We start from the raw sequence: 27,656 nt of genomic DNA on the forward strand, positions 1-27,656 counted from the left end.
GGCATGCCTATTGTGACTACCGCACAAAATATAATGAGGGCGAAGAGTTGCAACCATAGGGTTTGGATTGTTATGGTTATTTCGGCTCGCTCGATTTCTCGGAATATGGCGTCTTCCGGAAATCCTCGTCGTCGGGTTGCCATGGCTCGGCTTGGTTCGGTTCGGTTTGATAGGATAGGATGGAGATTTGGAGGAGTTATGATGGTGAGGGAGATGATGAGATGGAAGTGGTGGTGGGGTATATATAGGGGACGGAAAAGGGGTGTTGTGGAGGGAAAGATTGGAAATTTAAATTTGAAGTTTGAAATTTGAATTTTGGAGGTTGAAATTTGAAGGTTAGGGGGGGTGCGGTTTGCCGCGCCTAATGGGGTTGTGCTCGGCACTCGGTGTTAGGTTCCGCTCTCGTCCCTTAAGAAGCGTGGGAAAATATTTATTTCAAGAACGAGCCGCAAGGTTTACTAATGTCAAAAAAATATTTTCGAGTTTCTAAGTCCCACATTCGATTCTTGATTTAAGTCATCATCCAATTGTTCGGGAATTCCCAGCTCGGCCGTACTGCCAATTCTGTGCCTTGCTTCAATCCGAAGATTATTTTGACAGAATTCCACCCAATTTGAGACGGTAAACTTAAACTCAATTCACGTTTGTGCAATGGTCAAACTATCTTATGGATCTACCCATTCTACCCATGGCCGAGGTTTTGAACCTAAAGCTCTGATACCAAGTTGTAACGCCCCCAATTTTTGGGTACGTTAAATGAGGCATTTATTATATAATAAAGAGAGTCTGGCTCATTATTACATCATAAATACATCATAAGGAAAAGGTACATTTATTCAACAAGGAAGGAAACTAGGGTTCCTAATACTACTCTGCTTGCTCTTCCATCCAAGCAAGCTCCTCTGCTCCAAAAGCTTCCACGGTGTACATCTTATCCTGTTCATCTAAGAAATCTGACACATTATACCGGCGTCGCCACCCATATAATATGTCAGGGTCACCAAAAAGGCAACACCGTGAGCTACAACGCTCAATAGAGTAAACCCTACCCACTAACTCATAACTTACAAACAGTAAATCATATACGACGAATAGTAACAATCACACATCCACATTCACTATTCAAGTATCGTTGGTGTCCATGTTTTTTCTGTGTTTCTCCTACGCAACTCATCGTAGACCGTGTCTCCATTTTCACTTTTCATCACCAAATCAACATTTTCAAAATCCGTTTTTAACACACCCAACCTCGGTTCCGCCGTTCCGGGTTCCCGAGTATCCTCACAATGGTTCCGCCGCACCGGGTTCCCATTGGCACACATTTGCATTGGCTCCTCTCCGCGGATAACCAAGCCACACACCCAACCTCGGTTCCGCCGTTCCGGGTTCCCGAGTATCCTCACAATGGTTCCGCCGTCCCGGGTTCCCATTGGCACACATTCACACACACATCTCACATAATGCCATCAAAATCGGTCATTATGTAGTTTCAAAAATATTTCCTCCTTCGAAACACATTTTTCTTGTTAACCACACCCTAGGTGTCATGTTTCTATTTTCTCGATTTCCGTGTCTCGTTCTCATGCATAGACTCCGCGGTAGGACTTTTCACATACGCAACCATAAATCATTCATTGTAATCTAACAAGATCATCCAATTCTATATTGCTAAGCATGTTCGAAAAGATCAAAATATGAATACTTCAAATCAAGCGTTGAAATCTTATCTTTCGAAAATCGTTATATCTTACTTTTTGAGAAATTCAATACAACATATGTTTATTTAAGACAAAGTCATTTATCCAATATGTTCATACCTCCATTAGTGAGATAAACTTATTGACAATCATGCCTTTTAAACGATAAGCTTATTTACTTGAAACCAAACAATAGATAATCTTATCTACGATATTGATACTTTGAATCAAGAACATGCTACTCTCTAACGTAGATTTTATACTATACGTAGAGTTATTGGATTAGGGTTCTACGTATACTTAGGGAAGTGAGTAGAGAAAATCTACATGATCGTAATGTCATTTCAAGATTTTGTAAAACGAGCTTGCTATTTATTCCTAATACTTTAACTTGCCTTATCATAAGCAAAATAACTAAAGTTATACTAGGGAAAATGAGTAGAGATTTATCTACCTTGATCCGAAACTTAGTCGGGGCCGAATAAGCTAGTTGGAAGATTTTCTACGGGCGGTGAACTTGCAAATCTGGACCGAACTTTGGATGGCAGTAACTTGGTCAATATTTGGCTGAATACGATCGTTCTTGGGTCGAAGTTGAAGCTCTCGAAGTGCTCTACGACTTTCGTGAAGGAAGTTGATCCTAGAAACTATTTTAGGTAGGAGAAAAATGGTGATAAAGGCAGAGACAGTATGCTGTCTGGAAATAGAAATCCGAGATTTTTACTGAACTTCGGATGCCAATATCTTTGTCGTTTCTTCACCGATTTGGATGGTTCTTGGGTCTAACTTGAAGGTTTCGAAGTGCTCTACAACTTTCTCGAAGGGAGTTGGTTCTAAAAACTACTTTAAGCAGGAGAAAAATGGAGATTTTCAAAGGGCAGTAGGCTGCCTGGAAAAACAGAAATGGTTTCTAGAGAGAAGTGAGAGCAAGAAGTGAAGGTGTGAGTTGAATGGAAGGCATGGGGTGCTATTTATAGCCAACACTTGAGCTCCTCCTTCCTCCTCTAGGGCCGGCCCCCCTCTCTCTCCTTCCTCCCATGGATTTGCTCCATTGTCATGTCCAATCAAGCTTGAAAGCATGCAAAGTCTTCCATGACTTGTCACTTCCATTTGTTGGCCAAATCTTTAGGTCATCATGAAGGGTTTTGGACTTGTCAAGTCTATGGGGAGGTTGCTTGCAAGAAAGAATATAATCATGGCCTAGCTTTGTACTTTGAAAGACTAGAATGGGTTGGCATGTAGTCAAAAAAATAGGCTTAAGGCTATAAAGGTTGCTTGTGTAAGTGTCCATAATTTGCACACACACACACACCCTCTCTCTCTCCCCATCCGGCCTCTCCCCCCCCTCTCTCTCTTTGGTACACATATATATATATATATATATGAGTGTCTAGGAAAGTAAGTCTAGGATTAATAGGTTTAAGGCTAAAATCTTAGGGTTGCATGCATGCATGGTTAGGTTAAATAGTCTTGGAAGCAAAATGATGAGATTCTTGGCCCATGATTTTGTATGGTCAAATCAAAGCCTTATTGGCAAGTCAAAGGTCGATTAACCAAGGGATAAAAATTCCCCTAACAATTATGGACCAATGGGTAAAGGAATATTGGTAATAATTTGATATGACTAGTCATGGGAATCTATTGTCCAAGGGATAATATTTTCCCTAACAATTATGGACCAAAGGTTAAAGTTTTCCCTTGCCTTTATTATCCAATAGGTAGGGTAAGTAATGATGCTAGGTAAAGTGAAATGACTAAACATAGGAATAAAATGATTACTCCTATAGTCTAATGGTTCAATTAGGGTTCGGGGGTTCAAAAGGCTCAAAGACGGTCAAAAAGGTCCATCTAGGATTAGGAAATTGTAACTAGATTGAAACGGTAATTAAGGTTTTCTAACGAATTGGTTGGAAACTAATTTTACTTGCCAAGTAGGATTTCTAACCAAGAAATATAATTTAAAGATTTTATTTTAACTCACTAGAAAAAAAATACGAGTGCTTCTACAAGCATACTTGTCTTTAGAAAATGACTAGATTGCTCGGCGTGAAAGATATAATTTTATAAGTTTCAAATCTAATTATGACGGATTATAAAAATTAAAAAGAAATTTTTAGTAGCAAATCCAAGTAATTAAGATAAAATTTAAATATTTAACGAAATTTTTATTTACCAAAAATCAGGGTCGTTACAAATCTTGTTTTCAACAGTAATTTACCGAAATGTTATTTATGATTTTCAACAACTATTTACCGAAATGTAATGAGCTACGGGAGAAAATAAAGGGCCGCGAATAGCAACGCCCAAAGGCTATCATGTCACCATTTGGTTTGGTCCCTTTCGGTCTCTGTGGCTGCAGTTACCAGTCCTACTTCTCTCTCTCAGAGTCGAAGAGGGTTCAAAACCGAAGAAAAAAAGGGGAAAATAATATCAGCGATGGCGGCGGCCAGTAGAGTGATGGCCACGGTAGCATCAACCACCTCCTTACTCTCCAGGGGATCATTGCGACGGTCTCAGACCCTGACTCTTTGCTTCAACAGCAGCAGATTGGTGGCCAAGAAGAGGCTTTTCACTTGCACTGCTCTCTACAAGCCCGATGCTCAGATCAAGGAAGAGGGCCTTCCCGAAACCCTAGACTATCGAGTCTTCTTCGTCGGCAATTCCGGCAAAAAGGTCTCTCTCTCTCTCTCTCTCTCTCTCTCTCTCTCTCTCTCTCTCTCTCTCTCTCTCTCTCTCTCTCTCTCTCTCTATATATATATATATATATATACTCTCTCTCTCTCTCTCTCTCTCTCTCTCTCTATATATATATATATATATATATATATATCGTATTACAAAGATGCCTTCTTGTTTGTAGTTGCACTGTTGTTGTTTCCGGCATTTTCTCTGCAAACAAAAAGGCACTGTGTAATTTTGGTACTATTTATGTTTTCAATTGTGTGGCTTACTCTGAATTTTTAGCCCCTTGTTTACGTTTCTAGTTACAATTGCTAAGTTTTTATTTTGTCAGATAGCAAATAGAAGAAAGATGATCTCCTAAAAGTGAAGTCCTGAAAGTATAGTTACTGTAGTTATAACAAAAATAAACAAGGAGAATTTTATTTACACTCTTGTGCCATAACCAAGCTATGAGGATTTGTGGAAGTAGTTTCAAACCACTGTGGTCTAGTAACAGAGGGGTGTTCCATATCAAACGTCGTACTCATGAGGGTTTGTGATTATGAATGTTGTGGTTCTTTGTTACGAGGCTTTGTAGTGAGTGAAAGTGCTGTTAGGTATGAACCGTGATTGTGTACTTATGGGAGGCCGTAAAATATGGACCGTTTTGCGGAGGTGGACACAAGCGATTCCTTAAAGACATGTTAAGCCACATGGAAGGGACTTAACTATTACATGCCAATAAAGTTAAATGATTAAAAATGGAGATAATGCAAATTGAGTCGATAATTAAAAGTTCTGATTATGGTAACCCAAGTGGAAACTATTGAAGTTGAAGAAATTACGTGAATAATCATTTTGTCACGGGTTCAATCACGAGCATTAGCCTCTCCACAAAATAGGGGTAAGACTACCACTACCTACCTAATACCCCTGAAAACCGTGCTGTAAAGAGGGTGTCTTTCCGCCAAAATGCATGTCTTGTGGAAGGCAGTGTTGCACAATTTAGCAAGTGTTTGCAGTTTCATATTAGTCCGGGAGTTTTAAAGTAACTGGAAATATTCGGTGGAATTATTTAAACAAGTCATGTATTACAAGGGGACTTTCCAAAGTTGCACTGCTTTGCTATGAAACACATTTATTTACCAGCTCATATTTTCTGAAACATGCAGATTTCTCCATGGCATGATATACCATTGCAACTGGGTGATGGTGTTTTCAATTTCATTGTTGAAATACCCAAAGAATCAAGTGCAAAGATGGAGGTTGCTACTGATGAGCCATTCACTCCAATAAAGCAGGATACAAAGAAAGGAAAGCTTCGATATTATCCGTAAGGCTACGTTATACCTTCTACTTTCCTCCTTTCAATTTCATCATGCATTCTTGTTATTTTGTGTGTTCGTCAGATGTTTGAACCAGCCATGCTAGCTGACTTTTCATATGCACGTAATGAAGTAGTTAGATGGCTTTCTTGATTAAATATTGATGCATGCATGATGTAGGGCTAAGGATGATCAAAACACAAAAAACAGTGGCTATTTGGGGCTGTGAACAGTGGACCTGAATATTGAAGAGAATAGAAGAGAAGAAGAAGGGTTTTAAGAAGATAGATCTAGGCCTCACCCTTATTTTACCAAAGGCATCACACCTAAGGCCTCTTTAGCATCACACCACAGAATGGGATTGCATCACACAATCTTCAAAGCTATAAGCTTTTGTAAATTCTTATTCATTCAATCATTCAGATCTCAACCTTTTGAAGTACATCAATTTATAGGTTCCTAATGCGTTTAATTCTAAAGACTTTTCCGATTCCATAGATGGCTGGATAGGATGAATTTGTTTCATACCAAAGACCAGGCTCATTCCCTAGATGGCTGGATAGGAGTGCATTGACTGTGCAGTCAAAGCTCCCTAAATGAAGAGTCACAATGCCCATGCTTCCACCAATGGAATACACATCAATTCAAAATTTGGAATCTTCTGAAACTACCGATTCCATTTATCATGGATTGCATCATTCTCTCCTTGTTAGAAAAGTTCAATCTCAAGTTTGAAATGTTGAAGAATGATAGTCGATAAGCCTTTCAATTGGGTCCATGTCATATCAAAATCTGCATAGGAAGTCGTATCTTGAAGAAAAGAAAGCAAGGATGACTCTCCATTTCCGAAACTGAATTTCTCTTCAGATGATGAAATCAATTGAAGTAGAAGAAGAATCCTTGAAATCCTCCTGGATGAAAATAGAAGTTGCTGGAATTTTAGATTCTCCAAACCTTTTTAAATTGTCATGATGAGGAAGTGGAGAGCTTGAATTAAACTATTTTGCATGTTTTTCGGTAGGAACATAAACTAGCTCATTAGACATCTCTTTTGGCTCTGCATCACACTCCTCAATGAATAACTTTGACGCCTCAAAAGAGGAATTAGTAACCTCTAAGCACATAGGAAATGCGTGACTAGCCACCAATTCCTTCACTTCTAACTTGACCATCTTCAAGGGCAATGATGGAAGAATGTTGGGGTTCTTTTGAGTTTTGACTCATCGATTTGAGCCTTTTAACTCTTGAAAATCTGGTCATGAAGTTCTACGTTGGAACAAAGGACATTTTGAGTACAAACTTTCGTTAGCCAGGGTGCTCCTTGGGGTGTTTTTGATTCACCAATCAAACCTGTTATACTCTTCACAGTCATATTATTTATCTTGTTGGCTTTCCAAAGAGTTAACCTGGTAACACATGAAACATTACCTTCAATACTTTTAACTTGACCATCTTCAAGGGCAATGATGGAAGAATGTTGGGGTTCTTTTGACTCATTGATATGAGCCTTTTATTCCTGAAAATCTGGTCATGAAGTTCTACATTGGAACAAACGACATTTTGAGTGCAAACTTTCATTAGGCAGGGTGCTTCTTGGGTTGTTTTGGATTCACCAATCAAACCCGTTATACTCTTCACAGTCATATTATTTATCACCTTCCTCTGACTTGGTTGGCTTTCCAAAGAGTTAAGCCAGTCACTGAAACTATCAAGTTCCACAATCTTAAAAAGAATCTCGTCACGTAGGAACTCAGTTAGTCTTCCTCTATATGGCCTGCCAGTTCATGTAGACATGATGCTACTCTCGCTCTAATACCCAAATTGATGTAGGACGGGATTGGCTGTTTTGGGACTGTGAACAATGAATGTGAATAGCGAAGAGAAGATAAGGATTTTGAAAAGATAGATCTAGGCCTCACACCTAGGTTACCAAAGACCCTATCACACCTAAGGCCTCTTTAGCATCACACCAGGATTGCATCACACAATCTTCAAAGCTATAAGCTTTTGTAAATTCTTATCGTTCTCATATCTTGAACATTTGAAGTACATGGATTTATAGGCTCCTAATGCGTTTAATTCTAAAGACTTTTCCTATTCCCTATATGGCTGGATAGGATGAATTTGTTTAATACCAAAGACTGTTCCCATTCCCTAGATGGCTGGATAGGACTAATGTGTTGTGTGATGGTTGAATACATTGAATGTGTGGTCAAAGCTCCCTAAATGAAAAGTCACAAGGCTCGTGGTTCCACCAATGGAATACACATCAACCCAAAACAACGAAATCTTCTGAAACTACCAAACTACCCATTCCATTTATCATGGGTTGCATCAATCCAAGAATAGGATTGTGTTAAGTTCTGCCATATTGTTGGTCTGACATCTCATTATGGAGTTTTTATTGAATAGCATACAACCACGATGACAATCCCTATGTAGCACGGACACTCCTAGAGGCCGGCGTGTCCCCGTGTCTGACGCAAGGGACACGGAAAAATACGTATGGGACACGCCACGTGACATGTCCAATAAATTTAATTAATTTTTTTAGGGGGACATGACAAGGACATGCAAGGGACACATATGGGGACACAGCAAGAGTTAAATATGCAATTTATTTACGACTTTGGGGGGTAAATGTGTAGTTGCTTCATATATTTTGGAATAAATATTATGTTTCACAATGTATATATGATGCTTGCTTATAAATATTGAAGCTCCAAGCTTATACACCTAACTATATTTTCACTAGTATACAATAAATTTTATTTATTTATTTATTTTTGTCGTGTCCTTTGCTGTGTCCATATTCCTATTGTTTAAAAAATTCCATGTCCCATGTCCGTATCGGTGTCCGAGTCCATATCTGTGTCCGTGCTACATAGGACAATCCTAATGCACATATGCTATTTTATGGCAAGCTTTACCTAGTCAGGTTTTCTTTCTTTATTGCAGTTCCCGACATTCCATCTAATGGATAGCACCATGGCCTACTGGCTGGATATGTTTCTTCATTTTGTCCAAATGTGATCCTTGAACAATAATCCCAATTTGGATTTCAGTTATGCTTAATAGGATTAGATCTCCTCTGCAGAGGTCACAACCATAACTAAGGCTCTGTTTGTTTCAAAGTAAAATGTATGTTTTCCGATGTAAAAGTTTCATGTAAAATGATTTTGCAAAAAACAAAAGTTTCGTTTTTATTTTCTAGTGTTTGGTTGATAGTTGGTTGATAGCTGTAAAATGATCTATGTATTATGTATTTATGTATGTCCGTATGTATTACATACAAAATTTTATCGTCTTTGATGAAAAAATGCGTGATTTGGTCATAGATGGATGAGATTGGGGCGGTAGGAGTGCTTAGTATAGTAATGTAATTATTAGTCGAGTAGCGAAACCAAGTTCGGAAAATAACTTACCATATTTTCAAGCGAAAAACATTTTCAACCATATGAAGTAAAATGTTTTACCTGGTCAAATATTTTCTTGTCTTTTGCATAACCAAATACCAAAAAATAAGTTAAACATTTTCCAAGAAAATATTTTACGCTCAAACAAACGGAGCCTTAAGTTTCTTCCTTTGGGCACTATTGACTTGAATATCGGTGAAGAGTTTAAGAGGTTGTTCCTAAAAGGTTATCCAATTTCTCATGAAAGTCCGGGATCTATCCTCAGTATGAAAGAGTGAACTGGCTTATTGATCTCTTGGCATTTGCTAAATTTATTGAAGTCGTGTAATTTTCGTTCTATATTTAATCTTATGATCCTATATTTTTCAGATACAATATTAATTGGAATTATGGATTGCTTCCACAAACATGGGAAGACCCATCACTTGCTAACTCTGAAGTTGATGGAGCACTCGGCGATAATGATCCAGGTAATAATTAAGTTAATTTATTTCTTCTATACCTCATGTTATTGTCTCCCCAAAAGATTACAAGATTGCAATGCTAGATGAATTTACTTTGACAATGTCTTCAATTTGTAGTCGATGTTGTTGAGATTGGTGAAAGCCGGGGAAAAGTTGGCCAGATTTTGAGGGTCAAACCCTTGGCTGCTTTGGCAATGATTGACGAAGGGGAACTTGACTGGAAAATCGTTGCAATTTCGTTGGATGATCCAAAAGCTTCTCTTGTTAATGATATTGATGATGTTGAAAAGCATTTCCCGGTATGTTTGTGCTGGACTAAAGTGACAATTAACAGGTTTTGGTTACCTCAAAGCCATTGGATTAGAACAATCACAATTTTGCTGTACTATAGATTTGGGAATCGTTGTCATTGCTCTTAGTTATCAGTGGTTCATATCAAGTACCTTTGGATAACATTGACTAGTTATCAGTGTTTTAGTGGGAGATAGGGTGTCTTAGGTATGAATGAACTAGGGTACCTTATCTCTTGGTGGCAAAGCTATAAAGTAACATAAGCTGCTTCAAAAATAATGTTGTCATTTGTAATTATGTACTTTAGTTGATGTTTGTTGTAGTTATAGGCCTAACTGGATAACTATCCCAGGGTACTCTCACTGCAATCAGGGACTGGTTTAGAGACTACAAGATCCCCGATGGGAAACCTGCTAACAAGTTTGGTCTTGGCAACAAAGCAGCAAACAAGGTATTTAGTTTTTGTACCTTCCTTATTATTGCTGAAAAGTGCTAGCTGAAACATCCATTTGTACATGTAATTGTGCATCCTCTCTCAGAAGTGATGTGGGACTGACCTCCAAGTAATGATGGTATTCAACAAGACTCAATGTACTTAAATCGCTAGGCACTAGACGGGTGGGAGAGAGGTGCCTAGCGCCTAGGCCTATTAGTCGGGGACTGATCAGTGCCCATAGATTAGTCGGTTTTTCTATTTGTTAAGAAATATCTCCCCGCCTCCCACACAAAGAGAAAGAAATGGCATAACCAAGAAGAAAAAATTAAGATTAAAGTAACTGCTAAAAAGTAACCAGTAACTAGTAAACAAATAACTAGTCAAATAGAAAGTTCAAAGTTCAAAACAAAATAAAATTATTGTTTGACACGAAAATCGATACGTGATATGTACTATTGTTTTTCTGAAAATAATACTTACCCCCTGTATTTTTTAATGTTGCGCATTTAACCCTAGAATTCTTAAAAATAATGAACTAGACCCGCCGACTAGTCACCTCTTAGCCAATTAATTCCCTCCTAGCTGACTTATCCCCAACTAATCCCCGCCTAGCCGAGCCAACTAGTCGTCGGCTCGCCGCCTAGCCAATTAATCCCCTCCTAGCTGATTAATTCCCAACTATGGTGTACAAAATGCCTAATTAACACCTAGTCCGACTTTCAGAATAGTGACAAGACTTGTGGGAGAGGATGTACAAATGATGTGTTATTGGCGTTACTCAGTATAAGTTTAGGTCCAGTTGTCTGTTTTCACGGCATCATTTCTTCAGTAGCAAAAATGCTTACTTGTGAAAAAGATAAGCAAACTAGGTCAATCCTTTCAAGGGATTATGATTGGTTTTCAGAGGTAGAGGAATGAATTTTCTGTCTACTAAATCTTGGGCTAGTAGTTATGATTTCTCTAGAATTTTCCTGCTTGGGTAAATTGTATTTCTTGCAGCACGGTCAAAAAAATTATGCATGCTGATAGCTTTCACACTGCAAATTTGTTATGAAGTACACCAAATTTATGCAATTTTCTCACTGGCTTTTGAAGAACTGTGAAAATGGCACCTAAAGGGCCAACACTGGGAAACCCTGTCATATTGTGCATTCTTGTCAACGCAATTATCACTGCATATTGTGCCAGAAATGCATAATATCTATCCATATTAGTGTTTTTTTTCTTTTGTCTTCTTTTCACTTGTTTCCTGGAATGTTTTGTGGGATATTCTTCTGGTTATTTATTGTGTAAAGATTTTTGAATAAACAGGATTATGCTCTCAGGGTCATCACTGAGACTAATGAATCTTGGGCTAGACTTGTCAAGAGATCTATTCCAGCTGGAGAGCTGTCGCTTGTGTAAATGTGAATTGTAGAGTTGGAGCTGTAGCTGCTTCTCCTTGTACCATTATTGAGAGATGATCATGATATATCTTCTCTTGGCATCTATTGGTAACGCTATTGTTCAAAGACCAGGTCAAGTTGAATTTTCTGTTACTGAGCTAAATTTTTTGAACAATTTATGGTTTTTTGCATTCAACTTGAAACTTCTAGCATTCAAAGATTGATCAATGCTAAATATTCTGCTCTTTCTAAACAGCTCCATTTTTAGATGCGTTTTTTTGCTTTTTTATGTCTGTCTCTGATATCGATACTTGTACGGGTGAGAAGCACATTTTATGTAGATAGAAACCAACCTCTCCTTTTATTAATGAGAAGAAGTACAGGAAGCTTATTCACTAACAGGGTTGCTCTTGTATTGGTCTTTTGACCTGACCTAATTTTCTTTACGCTGCCTACATATTTTCTGTATCCGGTTAACTGTCTACATGTAAGGGCATTTGTTTGACTGATTACGAGCATCGTCTTGGAGTATGTATTCAAGGTGTTAAGTTATTCGGTGCTTGGTTAAACTATTTGTGACCCAGATTAATCATGCCTACATAGCCGACCCCAATTGATTGGAACATAAGACTCTTTTTGGTTTAGTATGGCTTATACGATACCATGAAGAGTTTGTTGTTAAAATTCGATCACTATTAGTCTGGTGGGATTTTATATACTTCACTATTAATCCCGTCAAAACAATCGGGCCAATAGTATGTACCTGTCTTCTTTATGTACACATAGTCATGGGCAATGATAATGAATTTGGCTGAATATTGACAATGAAAAAGTTGAAAAATGATTCATGTAGATACTCCAGCTTGAATTGAAAACGAAGCTAGGTTTGGTTTGGTTTGATTTGGACAAATTAGAAGATTGCATGATAAATATTGCACATCATCTGTACATAATCGGGTCTTGTCATTTCCATGAGTCACCAGCAGCTGAGTTGTAGGTCCTTCTGAAACTTCCTCTCCAGTGCAGAATCTGATGATGAAAAACAAGGTTCATCATCAGCCATGGATTTTCTTCTTGCTTCGGGTGTACCCTTGCGGACGGGATCGTGATCTGAAACCCATTTCGCTGCCGTGGCCTTCACCTGAAACACCAATGAATTTGGCGATGGAGCCTGAAAAGTTGATGAGGGTCTGCTCGTATGTCCTAACATGAGCATTGCTGCTGTTGGTGCCATTGCTTTCAAGCCTTCGAATGTGATAAATATGTACATGGAGTGGATATGAATGGCTTTTTATATACACAAGTGTAGAGAGAGAGAGAGAGAGAGAGAGAGAGAGAGAGAGGGTAACAAAACTGTGGGCGCTGGTTGGTTGGTTTGTGCGGTTAAATGCAGTTCAGATGGGACTTGTTTAGTGGATTTTTTGAGACTGTCGGCTGATTCCTCGTTTGGGAATTATGAAAACCTTTGGTGTAGAAAAACTTGTGGGGGGGTTACCCACCGTTTTGTTGGTGGGTTGGTGGTCGCGATCCAGATACCGTCATGGTTATACCATGGATGATCTGCAGACTACAGGACGGGTTTTTGGGTGAGAGGTCGGCCCGGGATGGCCTCTCGTATCATTCCTTTTGTGACAAAGCATATGGTCTACCATGGTTTCATTTGACGATTCAAACCTTAGTACTTCGAGGACCCTTTCGGTTTACAAAATTTATACAACAAATCATGTTGATGGGATATTAGTAGAAATTTGGTGGAATCCTTTACCAAAAAAACTTCAACTGCTTCTCCTTCACGCCTCCCTAAATTCTGGAACTTTCGAAAAAATTCCTCTCCAGCAACCACTCTATGTGCGTCGTCCACTGTTTCGATCGTCGGCTCTTACTCGCTCGAGGTGGGCATGAATTACAAAATTCATCGTCTTTGTCGGAGGGGTCAAAAGCCTCATTGCTATCTAGAAGCTCAATCTGTACTGAAGCAGGAACTTCGTGCGCCTCATGTTGTATGTAGGCCTCAACATTTTGGACGACAAAAGGAAGGATTGAGAAGAGTTTATAAATGCAACTGCGAATTTACTGCATACGATCCGTTTTTAAGTAAGAAATATTTGGACAAAAATGCCCTCAATGGAATTGACAAAAATGCCCTTAAATCTACTAAATATAACCACAACCATACAATCACACCATTACAACACAACTCTCCAATTCCATCCGATCTTCCTCCCTTCCTCCCTCCCACCATAGCCGAAACTTCAAAAAATCAGGAGCTCCCACTTCGACCTCTCACCATTGACCCAATCCACCTTCTAAATCTCATCTCCCAACTCTCAATGAAAATCTCAATTTCTTCCTCTCCCTCCATTGCTAGAGAAGAAGTATTTTGACCCAACAAATGAAAGCAATATGCATTTCGAACTTGGTCTTTGGGATTAGATTCATTTGCAACCAACATGGTGGTTGACAAGGAAAAGGTAGCCACGAATGTTGTAGCTTTAGAGCCAAAACCGCAGCAAGAGAAAAACTCTTCCAATTTTTGTTTCTCTGTCCCGACATTATCAGATTCTAGAGGTTGATTATATTCAAAAATTTCAAACTCTAGAATCCAAAATTTTTAGAAAATATCATATTCTAGAATCTGAAATTTATAGTGAATATAAAATTGTAGAATCCGAAAAATATATCATATGTCGTACATAAAAATCAGAACTAATATACGTCCCAGAGGTTTTAAATGGTTCAGATATATAAGTATGAAACTAGTAAACAGTTTCAAATTCTAGTAATCGAACGTTGGTCAGTGTAGTGTTTGATTTTTTTGTGGATATAATACATGGAGAAAATTCATATTGTAATACCTGAAATTTATGTAATGTTTCGACTTCTATAATCCGAAATTTATGTAACATTTCGAGTTTTGGAATTCGAAAATTTTGTATTATTTTGAGTTCTTTTGTTCGAAATATTTATTAAATTTCAGATTCTAGAATTGATGGTGGGTCTACCGTGGTGCTGTTATTACCGGTTCCTTCCACCTGGTGTTGTTCGGATTATAGAAGTCGAAACATTACATAAATTTCAGGTATTACAATATGAATTTTCACCATGTATTATATCCATAAAAAATCAAACACTACATTGACCAACATTCGATTACAAGAATCTGAAACTGTTTACTAATTTCGTACTTATATATCTAAACCATTTAAAACCTTTGGGATGTATATTAGTTCGTATTTTTATTTACGACATATGATATATTTTTCAGATTCTACAATTTGATATTCACTATAAATTTCAGATTCTAGAATATGATATTTTCTAAAAATTCTGGATTCTAGAGTTTGAAATTTTTGAATATAATCAACCTCTAGAATCTGATAATGTCGGAACAGAGAAACAGAAATTGGAAGAGTTTTTCTCTTGCTGCGGTTTTGGCTCCAAAGCTACAACATCCGTGGCTACCTTTTCCTTGTCAACCACCATGTTGGTTGCAAATGAATCTAATCCCAAAGACCAAGTTCGAAATGCATATTGCTTTCATTTGTTGGGTCAAAATACTACTCCTCTAGCAATGAAGGTGGTGGTCTGCAGAGCGGTGGTGCTATGGTGTGGTGGTGGCGATTGGGTTGGGGAGGGGGAGGGGGTGTTCGAACAATGGGTAGGGAGGGAGGATAACGGGGAGAAGGGGAATGGTGGTGGGGTTTTGAGTTTCAAAATTAGGGAGGTTTGAGTAAAGAACGGGAAAAGAGAGAAGGGGAATGGAGGGAGGGTGGGTGGGTTGTGGTAGGAGTAGAAAAGGGTAATTTTGGAAGATCATGGGTATTTTGTGGTTGTGTGTAATAAATTCTAATAAGATTTATGGTTTTAGTTAGTAAAAGGTTACGTGCAGTAAATTCGCAATTGCATTTATAAAGAAGACTTACTTGATCGCATCAGTTTCCTTGCTAACAAAAACATGAAAAATATTCCTCTATTTGTGTTTGAAAAAATAGATTGGTGCCTAAAGAAAAATATAGTACTCCGTACTATTTCAGAAGCAAACGGGTTATAAATTCATCCACATGAAAAGACACAGAAAAAAAATTCATCCACCTGAAAAGACACAAAAAAAAAAAAAAAAGTCTGTTCTCAAAGAATTATCTAATGTTGAAGTTTTCAAGATATTTAAACTTGCAGATACCAAAACTAAATCAGACTTTTTTTTGCAAATTTGCATTATTAGAAGAACTAAAGGCTTGGATTGAGCACTGCTCCCATGAAAAAAACCAACCCTGACATCTTTTCCTTGATCATGAACAAAAAGGGATGATCAGCAACAAAACTCGGTTTTGGGAGGGATCGCTTGTATGATAAACTTCTAAGGCGGGCACGAGTAACGGCTGCAGCCTCTGTGCCTTTCTCGTCTACCTTAACAACAACTTTCTGCGTCATTGATATAGAAAGGAATGGTATCCCCTTGGGAATTTTCATCATCTCCGAGAAGTCTTCTGGATTTTCAGTGAATGGAAACGTCATTCCTATTTTCTTCATGGTCTTAGCAATGTCAAATTCATACGAGAGTTTGAACTTTGGGATCCAAAATTTAGCAAGACTCACTTTTCTTATGTTGAAGTAATCTTGCTTCAAAAATCCAGAATCGGAACAGAGCTCTTTGAGAAGATTTTGTAACCCTACTTTCTCGTGAGGGAGAAAGAAGTACATAGAAAACTTCCTATCGAGTTTTGCACTTTTGTATGGGACTTTGAGGACTTTGAAAGCGTCAAACGATTTGTAGTGATATTTCTTACGACTCGTCATGAATGGAATTGAAACAGTGTCTCCAGTGAGAAGATAGAAAGTTCTTTTTCTGGTTAGACTCTCATCAAATCTATGTGCGCTAGTCCACGTTCCTTTGAAGTAGAGTCCATTTGCAAGAACAATTGCTGTTTGTGAAGATAACGACTGAGGTTGTAGAAGGTTTGTGATAAGTCCTTTTGATGCTTCTTCGGCCCACGAGTTCACTTTCTTTACCACTTCATTAGCCTGTGTAGATGTTTCATTCATCAATAATAAATACTGAGATATATACAAAAATACTCAGCTTATGTCTTCACCAAATTCAGGCGAAATTCCTTTTTGATACAGTAATGAATGTATTGGGTGGAAATCACTATTTTGAACACCCAACCTATCAATGATAAACATCCATTCTATTTTCGTCATATTTCTCTCTTCTTCTTTTTTCAATTTCTCCTCGTTAAGATGAATTAGAAACTCAAAATTTTGATTCTGGACTAACGAAAGTTCAGAGACTACCAAAACATATCTTTAGTTTTTGAAACTGATTATTTGGCAATATTGTTGTCTAAATGCAAAAAGGAGTGAATACGTTGGCCACAAAAGCACCCAAATCTGGAGTGCTTTGTCCCTTTGGCTGTATTTTCCACCGTTTTGTTGGAATCCCTCCCCCTTTCTTTATTAAAATGTTACTTTTTCCGATTAAAAAAAAAAAAAAGCACCCAAATCTTTACTACTCCTAAATGCAGAAAATAAGACCTAAAAAATGGAACCCTATTAATCCTGGTTCCTACCCTCCTCATCCCATGACTTTGTACCCCTCTTCATCTATTTCGTCCAATTCAGCAATCTCATCATTATCATAACCAATTCCTAGCGACTTGTTAATGCCCAAAATCAATGGCAGAACCACATATAAAGTGCCATGGGCTATAGCCCAGGTGGAATTTTAAAAAACCAAAAATTTGGATGTAAAAATTTAGCCCAATAAATTTTAGCCCACATTATTTTCTTTTGATAGTCCAACACTTCAACCCATTTTATATGATTATCTTCCGTGAAGAAGATCTTGATAAAGAAATAGATAAAGATATTGCAGCCGCATTTAGGTTTATGTCTCTTCGATTTCCCCCCTATAAATCGCAGAAAATTCTCATCACCTCCTCAATTGGACGAAATATTCTTTTACCTTTCCTTCCACCATTATTGATGGCTCTTGCTCCCTTTGAGCCCGCACTATCTTTCAAAAAAAAAATTGATCGATCTCTTTGGCTGTGGTTTTTTTTTTTTTTTTGTATCATTCAATTCTTTACTGGATGATTTTGCTGGGTTGTCTAGTTTTTTTCCATATGTTTATCTAGAGTATACTTTTAGCTGTGATGATGTACCCTCATCGATCAATTTCTGTAAAAGAATTTTCTTCTGCCGATAAAAAGTGCATAAAAAAAGAGTGAGTGTGAGAGCAAGTAGACAGAGAGAGAGAGAAAGAGAGGATTACCTCCTTTTGAAAATCAACAGTTTCTGCATTACAAGCGCAGATCCCTTTCAGTACTTCTTCCTTATAAGAATCTATAAGAGGAAAACGTTTGTCCACCCAAGCTCCGTTAACCATACACAAAACCAGACCGTCACCGCCCTCATCAGACCTTCGTCCACCACCACATCCCGCCGCCGCCGCCATCATCTCCGAAGCACTCGACTTGATTTCATCGATGTCTTGTGCCCCAAGCAACGCCAGCACACGCTCCAAGGTGCGGCCTCTGGATCCGGCGGCCACCATGGTTAGAACGACGTCAATCGATAGTGGAGACAGCGCAAAGTTGGCGTTTGAGCCCTTTTCGACTTGCTCTAGCAAAAGCTGCTTTGCCATCGCCGTGCTGAAATCCAATCTCGATTTGGTGATTTTTGTGCTCGGTATGGGGTCCGTTGGAGCCAAAGGGAGATTTTTGGTTGAAACCTTCTGCCTTTTCGCTCGCCCAGTAACGTTTTCCGCAGATTCTTTTTTCTTCTCGTCCGACGCCATCAGTGATCGTAAAACTGGTTTTTCTTTCTTTTATTTTCCTTCCTGTAGAGAGTAGAGAGCAGGGGACTGTACGTACGAGCTTGATATATAAGAGGCTCTTTCCCAAAGGGCTAGGGTTTGTGTCTTTATATAATGTTCGGTTGAAGGGGTTTCTTGAGTTGCACGCTTGGGTTGAGCAATGTTACATACATTTACATACGTTTCGGCATCACACATTTAATTATGGAATGGACACCACATATATATGAGAGAGGAATGATCGAGAAGTAGTCGGTAAGAGTGTACTTATTTTTAGATTTACTCTTCTTTTTTTCCCAGCCGCTTTTTCCTTTTGTTTTTTTTTTTTTTTTCCAATAGACAGGAACCTTTGTTGGTGAATCGGTGATATGGACCATAGGGGACGAACATGGGGACATTGTCGAGCGACATCCTTGCAAAGCAGATGTAGAGCAGTCGATCCGGCCGTTCATCTTGGCACGGATCGCTCAGATTGATTCTGAGCGCATACAAATCTAAACCGTTAATTGTTCGGCAAAAATCCGAACCGTTAATTACCGCGCGAGATGAACAGTCAAATCGACTGCTTTGTATCCACTTTGCAAGGTGCTTATGGGACGCCCCTTAGAATTCTTATTAAAGGCACTTTCCATCCTATAAAAAAATAAAATAACAAGAGATTTTGTTTGGGAAATCCAATCTGCTTAAGGAAATAAGCATATGATATTTTTTCTCAACTTCCAAAATTACACCACTCATTTTGTTTTGATGCTTAAGAGCATCCGCACAGTTGATTTTGGACCAAATTAATCTTCAAACACAATTTTTTTATTTTAACTAGTCACTTTTTACCCTCTTCTCAATTAAAATAATATAATAATAGGAGATGTGATTTTTCTTTTATTAAAGTAATGTGGGGTTTTCCTTGTAAATAGCTTTCATTGCAAATAATTAATGTAATAATAAAATAATAATAGGAGGTGGGATTAATATATAGATCAGTGACTAGTGAATAGTTCATCGACTGACTAAGGGGCTGTTTGATAAAACTGAAAACTGAAACTGAAAGCTGAAAAATTAAGTACTGGAAACTGAATGCTGAAATTTTTAAGCTGAAAAGCTGTTTGATAAATATATTAAGTACTGAATTAAAAAAATGATGAATTAATTTTGTTCCAATTCTATCTTAATTTACTAATGGTCACAATATACTTTTGATAATGGTGGTGGAGTGGTGGTGGGGGAGTGGTGGAGGTAGTAGGAGTGCTGGTAGTGGTGGTGGTGGAGTGATGGTAGTGGTGGTGGAGTGGCGATGGTGGTGATGGTGGTGGAGTGGTGGAGGTGGTGGTAGGAGCGGTGGTGTGTGGTGGTGTAATGGTGGTAGTGGTGGAGTGGTGGTGGTGGTGGAGTGGTGGTGGTGGTGGGGGAGTGGCGGTGGTGGTGATGGTGGTGGAGTGGTGGAGCAGTGGTGGTGGTGGTAGGAGCGGTAGTGGTGGTGGTGTAGTGATGGTAGTGGTGGTGGTTGTGGTTGTGATGGTGGTGGAGTGGTGGAGCTGGTGGTGGTGGTGGTGGAGCTGGTGGTGGTGGTGGTAGTGGAGGAAGTGGTGGTGGTGGAGTTGGTGGTGGTGATGTGGTGGTGGTGATGTGGTGGAGGAGGAGTGGTAGTAGTGGAGGCGGTGGTGGTGGAGTGGTGGAGGTGGTGGTAGTGGTGGCGGTGGTGGAGTGGTGGAGGTGTTGGTGGAAGTGGTTGTGGTGGTGGTATGACGGTTGAATGTAAGTACACAAAAATTCAGCCAGAATTAAGTAGCTCAAAGCTACTTAATTTTTTTCAACTTTTTAGCCTATATTTTAAGTGGTACTTAATTTGTTAAGTAATATGAAATGTGGTTATCAAACCTACTGAATCACTTATTACTTAATTGATTCAGTATTAAGTGCTGAATTTAGGTTATCAAACAAGCCCTAAACGAGGAACTGTTCCTCTTTTAAACCGCTGGATCATTATAGCAAGCCTGATGCAGAGCAGATTTTGGAGTTTTTTTGGATTTCTCTCGCTACTTTAGTTTGCATGGGCTTATAAGAAGCCTAATACAGATGCTCTAAGAGAGGATTCATTCCATCTGCGTTAACAAAGGTTTCATATAAACCCTCAGCTCCTCTCCACCTTATTCCCTCAGTATTATAGTCAACTAGCGCATACCCATGCCCGAACAATTAACACACGTAAATAAATATTAAACTTGCGTGCAATATATCAACCTCATGTCTAACAAGTTCAACTATGCGAAAAAAAATAACCCAACATTGCAATTGACAGGGATGGTTGTGTACAGCTTAAGAAGAATGGTCACATAAACACCCATGAAATTTTTTTTTGCTGAGTATATATGTAAAAATTATGAATCAGTCTTTCTTTGAATTCCCAACTCAAAAATCAATGAACACCCAATTCAAATACTCTTGAACATGCACCTAGCTCAAAAAGAATTGAACACTAAACCCAAAGCCAATTGATTACTCAATTACAACCCAATTACAGCTCATCAATACACATGCTACACTATGGATAAAATGTTAGACTTGATATAATATATTTTTGTTATTACAAAATATTGGATTGCTAATTACCTATGCCTGCAACATTCCGCAACAAAAAATTATTTGTTAAGCCTCTAACCCATGTGTACAACACTACCAATGATGACCCCAATCAAATAAATACCAAGTTAATTGCATTAATAGGATACAATGAACTATATTAATCCAAACCATAAAATTTAAAACCAATATCATGTTCCATTCATAGGATCCAATTTCAACATGCATAAAAGATTTAGATAGAGTCAATCTGATACACAAATGTAGGAAAAAAGAAAATTTATAGAAATGGTCATCCTAATTTCACCCGAGTCTCATTTTCGTCCTCCAAGTATCAATTGTAATTCTTTTGACCTTCAAATATGGTTTTTGTACCAAGTTGGTCCAATTGATAACGTTTGTCAGCTAAAATGAAGAGAAAAAATCATATTGATGGCATATGTTATCAATTGGACCAACTTAATATGAATTGCAACGTCAATACTGCCATCAATCTGATTTTTTTCGTCCAATTTGGCTTACAAAAGTTATCAATAGGACAAATTTGGTACAAAAACCAAACTTGAAGGTCAAAAGAGTTGTAATTGATACTTGGAGAACGAAAATGAGACTCGGATGAAATTAGGAGGACCATTTATATAAATTTCCCTAGGAAAAAGGGTGCTCAAAAAGTTCATCTTCCTGTCTTAGTTACTTTTCTATTGTCAAGTAATTTCTCTTCAGCTTCCAGTTTTTGTACCAACGCATATCTACTTCATGCAAAGAGTACAATTAGGAACATGAATAACAATCTAAAAAAATAATTAATGAGCAAGAATCTCCTCTTGATTATTAAGACAAAGGTATAAAATGAAAAAAGATAAACCCACATAGCCATAGATGCTTAAATAATTGTCCATGATTAATTAAAGTCTCGAGAAATTATCTGAAATTTGAAAGGGATCAACATTCAAAAGTTATCATCGGATTAACAACAAATAATATTTTAAAGATATATAGAAACCCATAATATTAAGTGGGTGTGCCAACAAAAAAGAAAAATAAAACAAAACTCAAGTTTGCAATGTGTTCGATTATACAACATCATAATATTTGCGTTGATGCATTTATGGGTACCCTTTAAAGGAGTTTCAATTACTGCCCATGTGCTAAGGAAACGAAGTTTCCAAAAAATGGAAAAAGGTTTACAACTCCATGTGTTAATTTTGCGAAAAAGTGGTGCTACAATAATAATCAAGGAAAAAAAGAATAGGGTGTGAATTAATTTTGCACTCCTTTTTCTTTTGCTACGTCGGAAAATTTTAAAAGAAAACAAAAAAAAAAACTCAACTAGTTTTTTTAATTCAACTAGTCTTTTTTCTCAAAAAACTGTTCCCAAAAAATATTTTCCAAAAAGTCGTTTTTCCTAAAAACATTTGTAATACAACTATTTTCAAAATTTTCATCTTTTTTCGACAAAGGTTTTTCAAAAACTTCTCCTCGCGGGACCCACTCCACACTTTCGGTTGGTGCAATCTCTAATGCCACCTGTCACGACCCGCGCCGGTTGACGTGCTAATCATTCCCCTAACCACATGGCTCAAAAGGTTAACCTCAAGTTATACAGTTGCTGATCAGAATTCGTTATATACTAAATCTATTTTACTTTCAAGGGCGACGTGGGATTGCCCCACTATGGGCTCTCACAATTGTACTCCTCATTCATCCAAAATAGAAAATTACAGTATGCGTAACTATAGTAGACAGAGTATGATTTGTTGTTTAGGAAGGAAAAAGTGTTCACAAACCCTTACACATATAACTTTATTTATATTACTCTGGAGAGTTACACATACATAAGATAGACGATATGGGACAAATCTACTATCTCTAATAAACACTTCTAATACTCCCCCTCAAGTTGGAGAATAAATATCACAAAATCCTTGTCATGCCCTCGATTTTCAACATAAATATAAAAGATTTTCATAAATAAAACCTCACAATAATTCGTATAATACCCCAAAAGAGTTTAATATTTCTATTTCCATAATTACACTTTCAAGTCCAAGAATTTTCCAAATAGTACATCATCGGCTCAACGGCCCCAAAACCAACTAAAGTTTCAAGTGTTCAAGAGTTAAGGTTTACAATATCCTCAAATCAAAGTAAGATCATATGAAGTTACATATACATCTTCAAAAAGTGATTTACAAATATGACTAAGTAACTTCTGCAAGTTAGCTTTCAAAACCATGTCCACGCCTAAGCACTCCAAGCATGCAACTACTATCCTGGGTTAGAATCTGAAAATGATGTAAGGTTTAAGCTACATTAACCCAATAGAAAGCTCTAATCTAACATTATATGTAAATGAAATGTAGGGATGAACACATGAGGAATAAGGATAACAAGAGTCAAAGAGTGAATATCATAAATAATCAATAATCCGACATTTCGTCTTCAGAACCAACCATAAGACTCGAAGAGTAACCTTTACAAATACCATGTGTCCAAATGTGTCTTGTACAAGTGTCTTGAGCCGTAGCTCCTGCCGAGCCAGTTAAAGGACCCCGATGTCCTCTGCCAGGCACCTTACCCATTGGGAGGTCCTGAAGTATCAAATACGAGCATATAACTCTTGCCGGGCCAATTAAAGGACCCCGATGTCCTCTGCCAGGCACTCACCCGTCGATGAGTCCTGAATGTTCACGTTGTGTCCGTAAAATTCCAAAATTCTTTTTACCGTCACGTTCGTATCATTCAAACCCAGCTTTGATATATAAAGTGATTCTTATGAAATCAAGTCCAAACGAGTGTTGAAATTTAAGGGAACGTTCAATGGATTCATACACTACAGGTGATTGAGTTAGGGATCATTCGGGAAGTATTCGGAGTAGATTCGAAATGATCGGAATCCAAAACAATAAAGTGGGGATCAAGAACAGCAAAACTGTCCCAAAGCATAAGGGTATTGATACCATAGAAGGGTGGTATCGATACCATTAGGTCACGATTTGTCCAGAAGCAAGGGCATCGATACCCATGAAGAATGATATCGATACCATTTAGTTTTCTGGGTTTGGTAACATAAAGGTATCGATACCCAAGAAAAATGGTATCGATACCAAGGCTGTTCGAGTAAAATTTCTGCAGATTTTTATGAGTTTCTCAACTACATCAACCTCAACAACAACAACAAAAAATAGCGAGATTCAAGCTATAAGAAACAAGTCATTAACATATATTGAGAGTTAGAACCCCCTACCTCAAGATTGAAGGGTAAAGTCAAGAATCCTCCAAGCCTTAGCTAGCTCCAATTCTTGAAATTGGATGAGATACACCTCCACTGAGTTCAAACCAGTGAAATACGGACCACAATGAGCGTAGGGATGAAAGATTAGAGGCTGGTTTGTGAGGGTTTTGGGTGATTTGGGTGGAGTTTGAGTGAAAGTGAGAGAGAGGGAGCCGAGAGATAGAGAAATGGACGGGGGAGAGGAAGAGAAAAGAAAATGGAAAATTATTCCTTATACACACACATGTGATACATATATACACTAGGCACACATCACACTCTCACCCCTCAAGTGAAACACTTCAATACATTAACCCCAAATCTCAATATTCTAAACCAATTTCCTCCTTTTATTTCTTATAAAACATTTAAATCAATTATACAAATTTATGGGTCTCTAGAATCCCAGCTTGTTACATAAAAATTCTAAACGAGATTTAAACAATGATTTGATAAAAACATCTGCTATCTGAGCTCGGACACACAAGGCATAGCCAACACACCACCATCAACCTTCTCTTGAACGATATGACAATTTACCTCAATATTTTTGGTTCTCTCATGAAACACAGGGTTCGAAACGATATGTGTCGCCACCTGATTATCACAATACATAGGAATGGGTAATTGCACCCAAAATCCCAGCTCCTCGAGAAAGGATCTTAGTAATAACCTCACATGTAGTATGAGTCATGACATGATACTCTGCTTCTGCACTAGACCTTGCAACAACAATCTGTTTCTTACTTTTTCATGTAACTAAGTTGCCACCAACAAAAGTACAGTAATCAGTTTTTGAACGTCTATCAAAAGGTGGCCATGTCCAATCTACTTCAGTAAACGTCTCAACACACAAATGACCATTGGAACGGTAAAATAAGCCACGTCCAGGATGAGCCTTAAGATACTTCACAATACGAATACAAGCTTCTCAATGTGGAAGACGAGGAACAGACATAAACTGACTCACCATACTAACAGCAAACGAGATATCAGGACGCGTATTGGTAAGATAATTCAACTTGTCAACCAAGTGATAATATTGGTCTGAATGAGGAAATTTATCTCCCTAATCAACACAACGTTTGACATTAGGATCCATCGGAGACTCCACAAGTTTGCCTCCCAACAAACCTGTCTCCTCTAGAATATCCAACACATATTTTCTCTGGGACAAACTAATCTCATCCTTGGACCTTACTACCTCAATACCCAAGAAATATTGTAGCTTACCCAAGTCTTTAGTGTGAAACTGACTATATAAGAATTATTTCAACTCACCGATCCATTTCTGATCATCTCCAGTAATAATAATGTCATTTACATAGACAATGAGCAATACTTTCCCTCGAGCCGTCATAAGGGAAAATATAGAATGATCTGATTGACTTCGATGCATGCCAAACCTCAAAGTAGCCTCACTAAACTTGTCAAACCGCGCTTTAGGAGATTGCTTAAGTCCATAAAGTGCCTTGCGAAGATGACATACCTTATGATGCTTCCCCTGAACAACAAACCCAGGTGGTTGCTCCATATAGACTTCCTCCTGGAGATCGCCATGGAGAAATGCATTTTTGACATCAAGCTGAAACAACGGCCAATCAAGATTGGCGGCAAGAGATATAAAAATCCGCACAGAGCCAAACTTGGCAACAGGAGAGAACGTTTCGAAATAATCAACACCATAAGTCTGGGTGTAGCCTTTAGCAACCAAGAATGCTTTGTGATGCTCAACAGTGCCATCAGGAAGATACTTTACAGTATAGACCCAATGACAGCCAACAATAGATTTCCCAGCAGGAAAAGTAACCAACTCTCATATGTCATTAGTATGAAGACTAGACATTTTATTCATCATAGATGTCCACCACTCAAATCGAGATAACGCCTCCTGGACAGTTTTAGGAATAAAAACGAAGGAAACAGTAGTAGTGAAAGCACGAAAGGATAGAGAGAAATGAGTATAAGAGATAAATCGAGAAATAGGATAAGAAATGCTCGAGATATTAGAAAAATCATATTTTACCAATGGACGACGATTGTCACGAGTTGGATATCGAGGATCAAGTAGATCTGGCGACGGGGGAGAAGACAGAGGCGTGGGCACAAAGAGTTCAGCAGACTAGAATGGTGTTGTAGGCTAAGGTGGTGCCTGTGGTAGGGTTTGTGCTAGAGGCGGAGGCGTTACTGGTACTGGATATACCTGCAAAGGTTGGGATGGAACAGTGCCAGTAGGAACAACCATAGGTAACACAGACTCAAGTGTAAGAAGATCATTGGTACTAACAAGATCCAAGTAATATGGCAACGACTCATTGAACGTGACATCAGCACAGACGAAGTGACGATGTAAAGTAGGAGAGTAACATCGATATCATTTCTGGGTGTGTGAGTAGCCCAGAAAGATACACCTAATAAGTTTGCTCCTATCATGGTTAAAAGCATGAACATATCAGGTGTACCCAAAAACTCGAAAGGGTAAAGAGTGGAAAGGCAGACCGGGAAACAAGACCATATAGAGAACCTGACCACCTAAGACCGTAAAGGGCATATGGTTGATTAGGTAACATGCAGTGAGAATGGCGTCACTCAAATATAATTTAGGAACATGCATTTAAAATAATAAGACACGTATAATCTCAGACAAGTGCCGAATCTTGCGCTCTGCAATTCCATTTTGTTATGGAGTCCGAGAGCACGACAATTGATGAATAATGTCATGATCATCGAAAAGCTGAGAAAGTAGATGGTAAAAATACTACCAATACTTGTAGAACCAGAAGTAGTACCAACAATTGTAGAGAGATGGCCCGAATGAGTACCAGAACCTGTTTTCTCCTCAGACATTTTTCCAAACATGTAAGAACCAAATACCAACGAAAGCACCAAACTGTATAACAAACCAAAACAACTAATACCGCATCAAACGACCAATACCGACGCGTATGAACCTACTACTGCCCAGACCCAACATGATCAACAACCACCCAACATCTCCAAGGAAGTAGCAACCGCAAAAACCATGGAAAAAATAATTATCAACACCAACCAAGCACTAGTCCGTAAATCGTACGACCAAACTACCCCAAATTAGTGACAAGGCAACAAAAAACAGAGCTAAAATACCTCAAAGAATAAAGACCAATCAGTTTTGACTGCAAATGGAGGAGACCCAGTTGATTTGAGGTGAAATCAGAATAACCGAAATAAGTTGAAGCATAGCTGAAGGGCGCCGGTGGGTGAAAAGCATATTCCGGTGATCGGCGAGTGTGGAGGGTGGCCGACGAGGGATGTAGTGGGTTCGATTGTGATC

The 27,656-nt window shown here is 38.3% G+C and overlaps 2 protein-coding genes across 2 annotated transcripts; one reads left to right on the forward strand and one right to left on the reverse strand.

The window, feature by feature from the left end:
- Nucleotides 1-4,021: 4,021 nt before the first annotated feature.
- LOC131328020 (soluble inorganic pyrophosphatase 6, chloroplastic) lies at nt 4,022-11,928 on the forward strand. The gene is made up of 6 exons (XM_058361139.1): nt 4,022-4,370; nt 5,531-5,691; nt 9,469-9,569; nt 9,681-9,862; nt 10,207-10,305; nt 11,602-11,928. The coding sequence occupies exons 1-6, from the start codon at nt 4,134-4,136 to the stop codon at nt 11,692-11,694; spliced, it is 873 nt and encodes a 290-aa protein (XP_058217122.1). The 5' UTR covers nt 4,022-4,133; the 3' UTR covers nt 11,695-11,928.
- Nucleotides 11,929-15,902: 3,974 nt separating this feature from the next.
- LOC131327579 (serpin-ZX-like) lies at nt 15,903-18,495 on the reverse strand. Its single transcript, XM_058360730.1, has 2 exons — nt 17,950-18,495; nt 15,903-16,697 (listed from the first exon to the last, which is right to left on the reverse strand). The coding sequence occupies exons 1-2, from the start codon at nt 18,472-18,474 to the stop codon at nt 15,903-15,905; spliced, it is 1,320 nt and encodes a 439-aa protein (XP_058216713.1). The 5' UTR covers nt 18,475-18,495.
- Nucleotides 18,496-27,656: the final 9,161 nt, after the last annotated feature.

This window comes from Rhododendron vialii, chromosome 5a (genome assembly GCF_030253575.1).
Source record: "Rhododendron vialii isolate Sample 1 chromosome 5a, ASM3025357v1".
In the NCBI taxonomy this organism is placed as follows: Eukaryota; Viridiplantae; Streptophyta; class Magnoliopsida; order Ericales; family Ericaceae; genus Rhododendron; species Rhododendron vialii.

Excerpts from the sequence above, each read along its gene's own strand:
- LOC131328020 (XM_058361139.1), top strand. The coding sequence starts at position 4,134 with ATGGCGGCGGCCAGTAGAGTGATGGCCACGGTAGCATCAACCACCTCC. Across the intron at positions 5,692-9,468 it reads GGAAAGCTTCGATATTATCC|ATACAATATTAATTGGAATT; the intron begins GTAAGGCTACGT and ends TATATTTTTCAG. Across the intron at positions 9,863-10,206 it reads ATGTTGAAAAGCATTTCCCG|GGTACTCTCACTGCAATCAG; the intron begins GTATGTTTGTGC and ends TAACTATCCCAG.
- LOC131327579 (XM_058360730.1), bottom strand. The coding sequence starts at position 18,474 with ATGGCGTCGGACGAGAAGAAAAAAGAATCTGCGGAAAACGTTACTGGG. Across the intron at positions 16,698-17,949 it reads CTGTTGATTTTCAAAAGGAG|GCTAATGAAGTGGTAAAGAA; the intron begins GTAATCCTCTCT and ends ACATCTACACAG.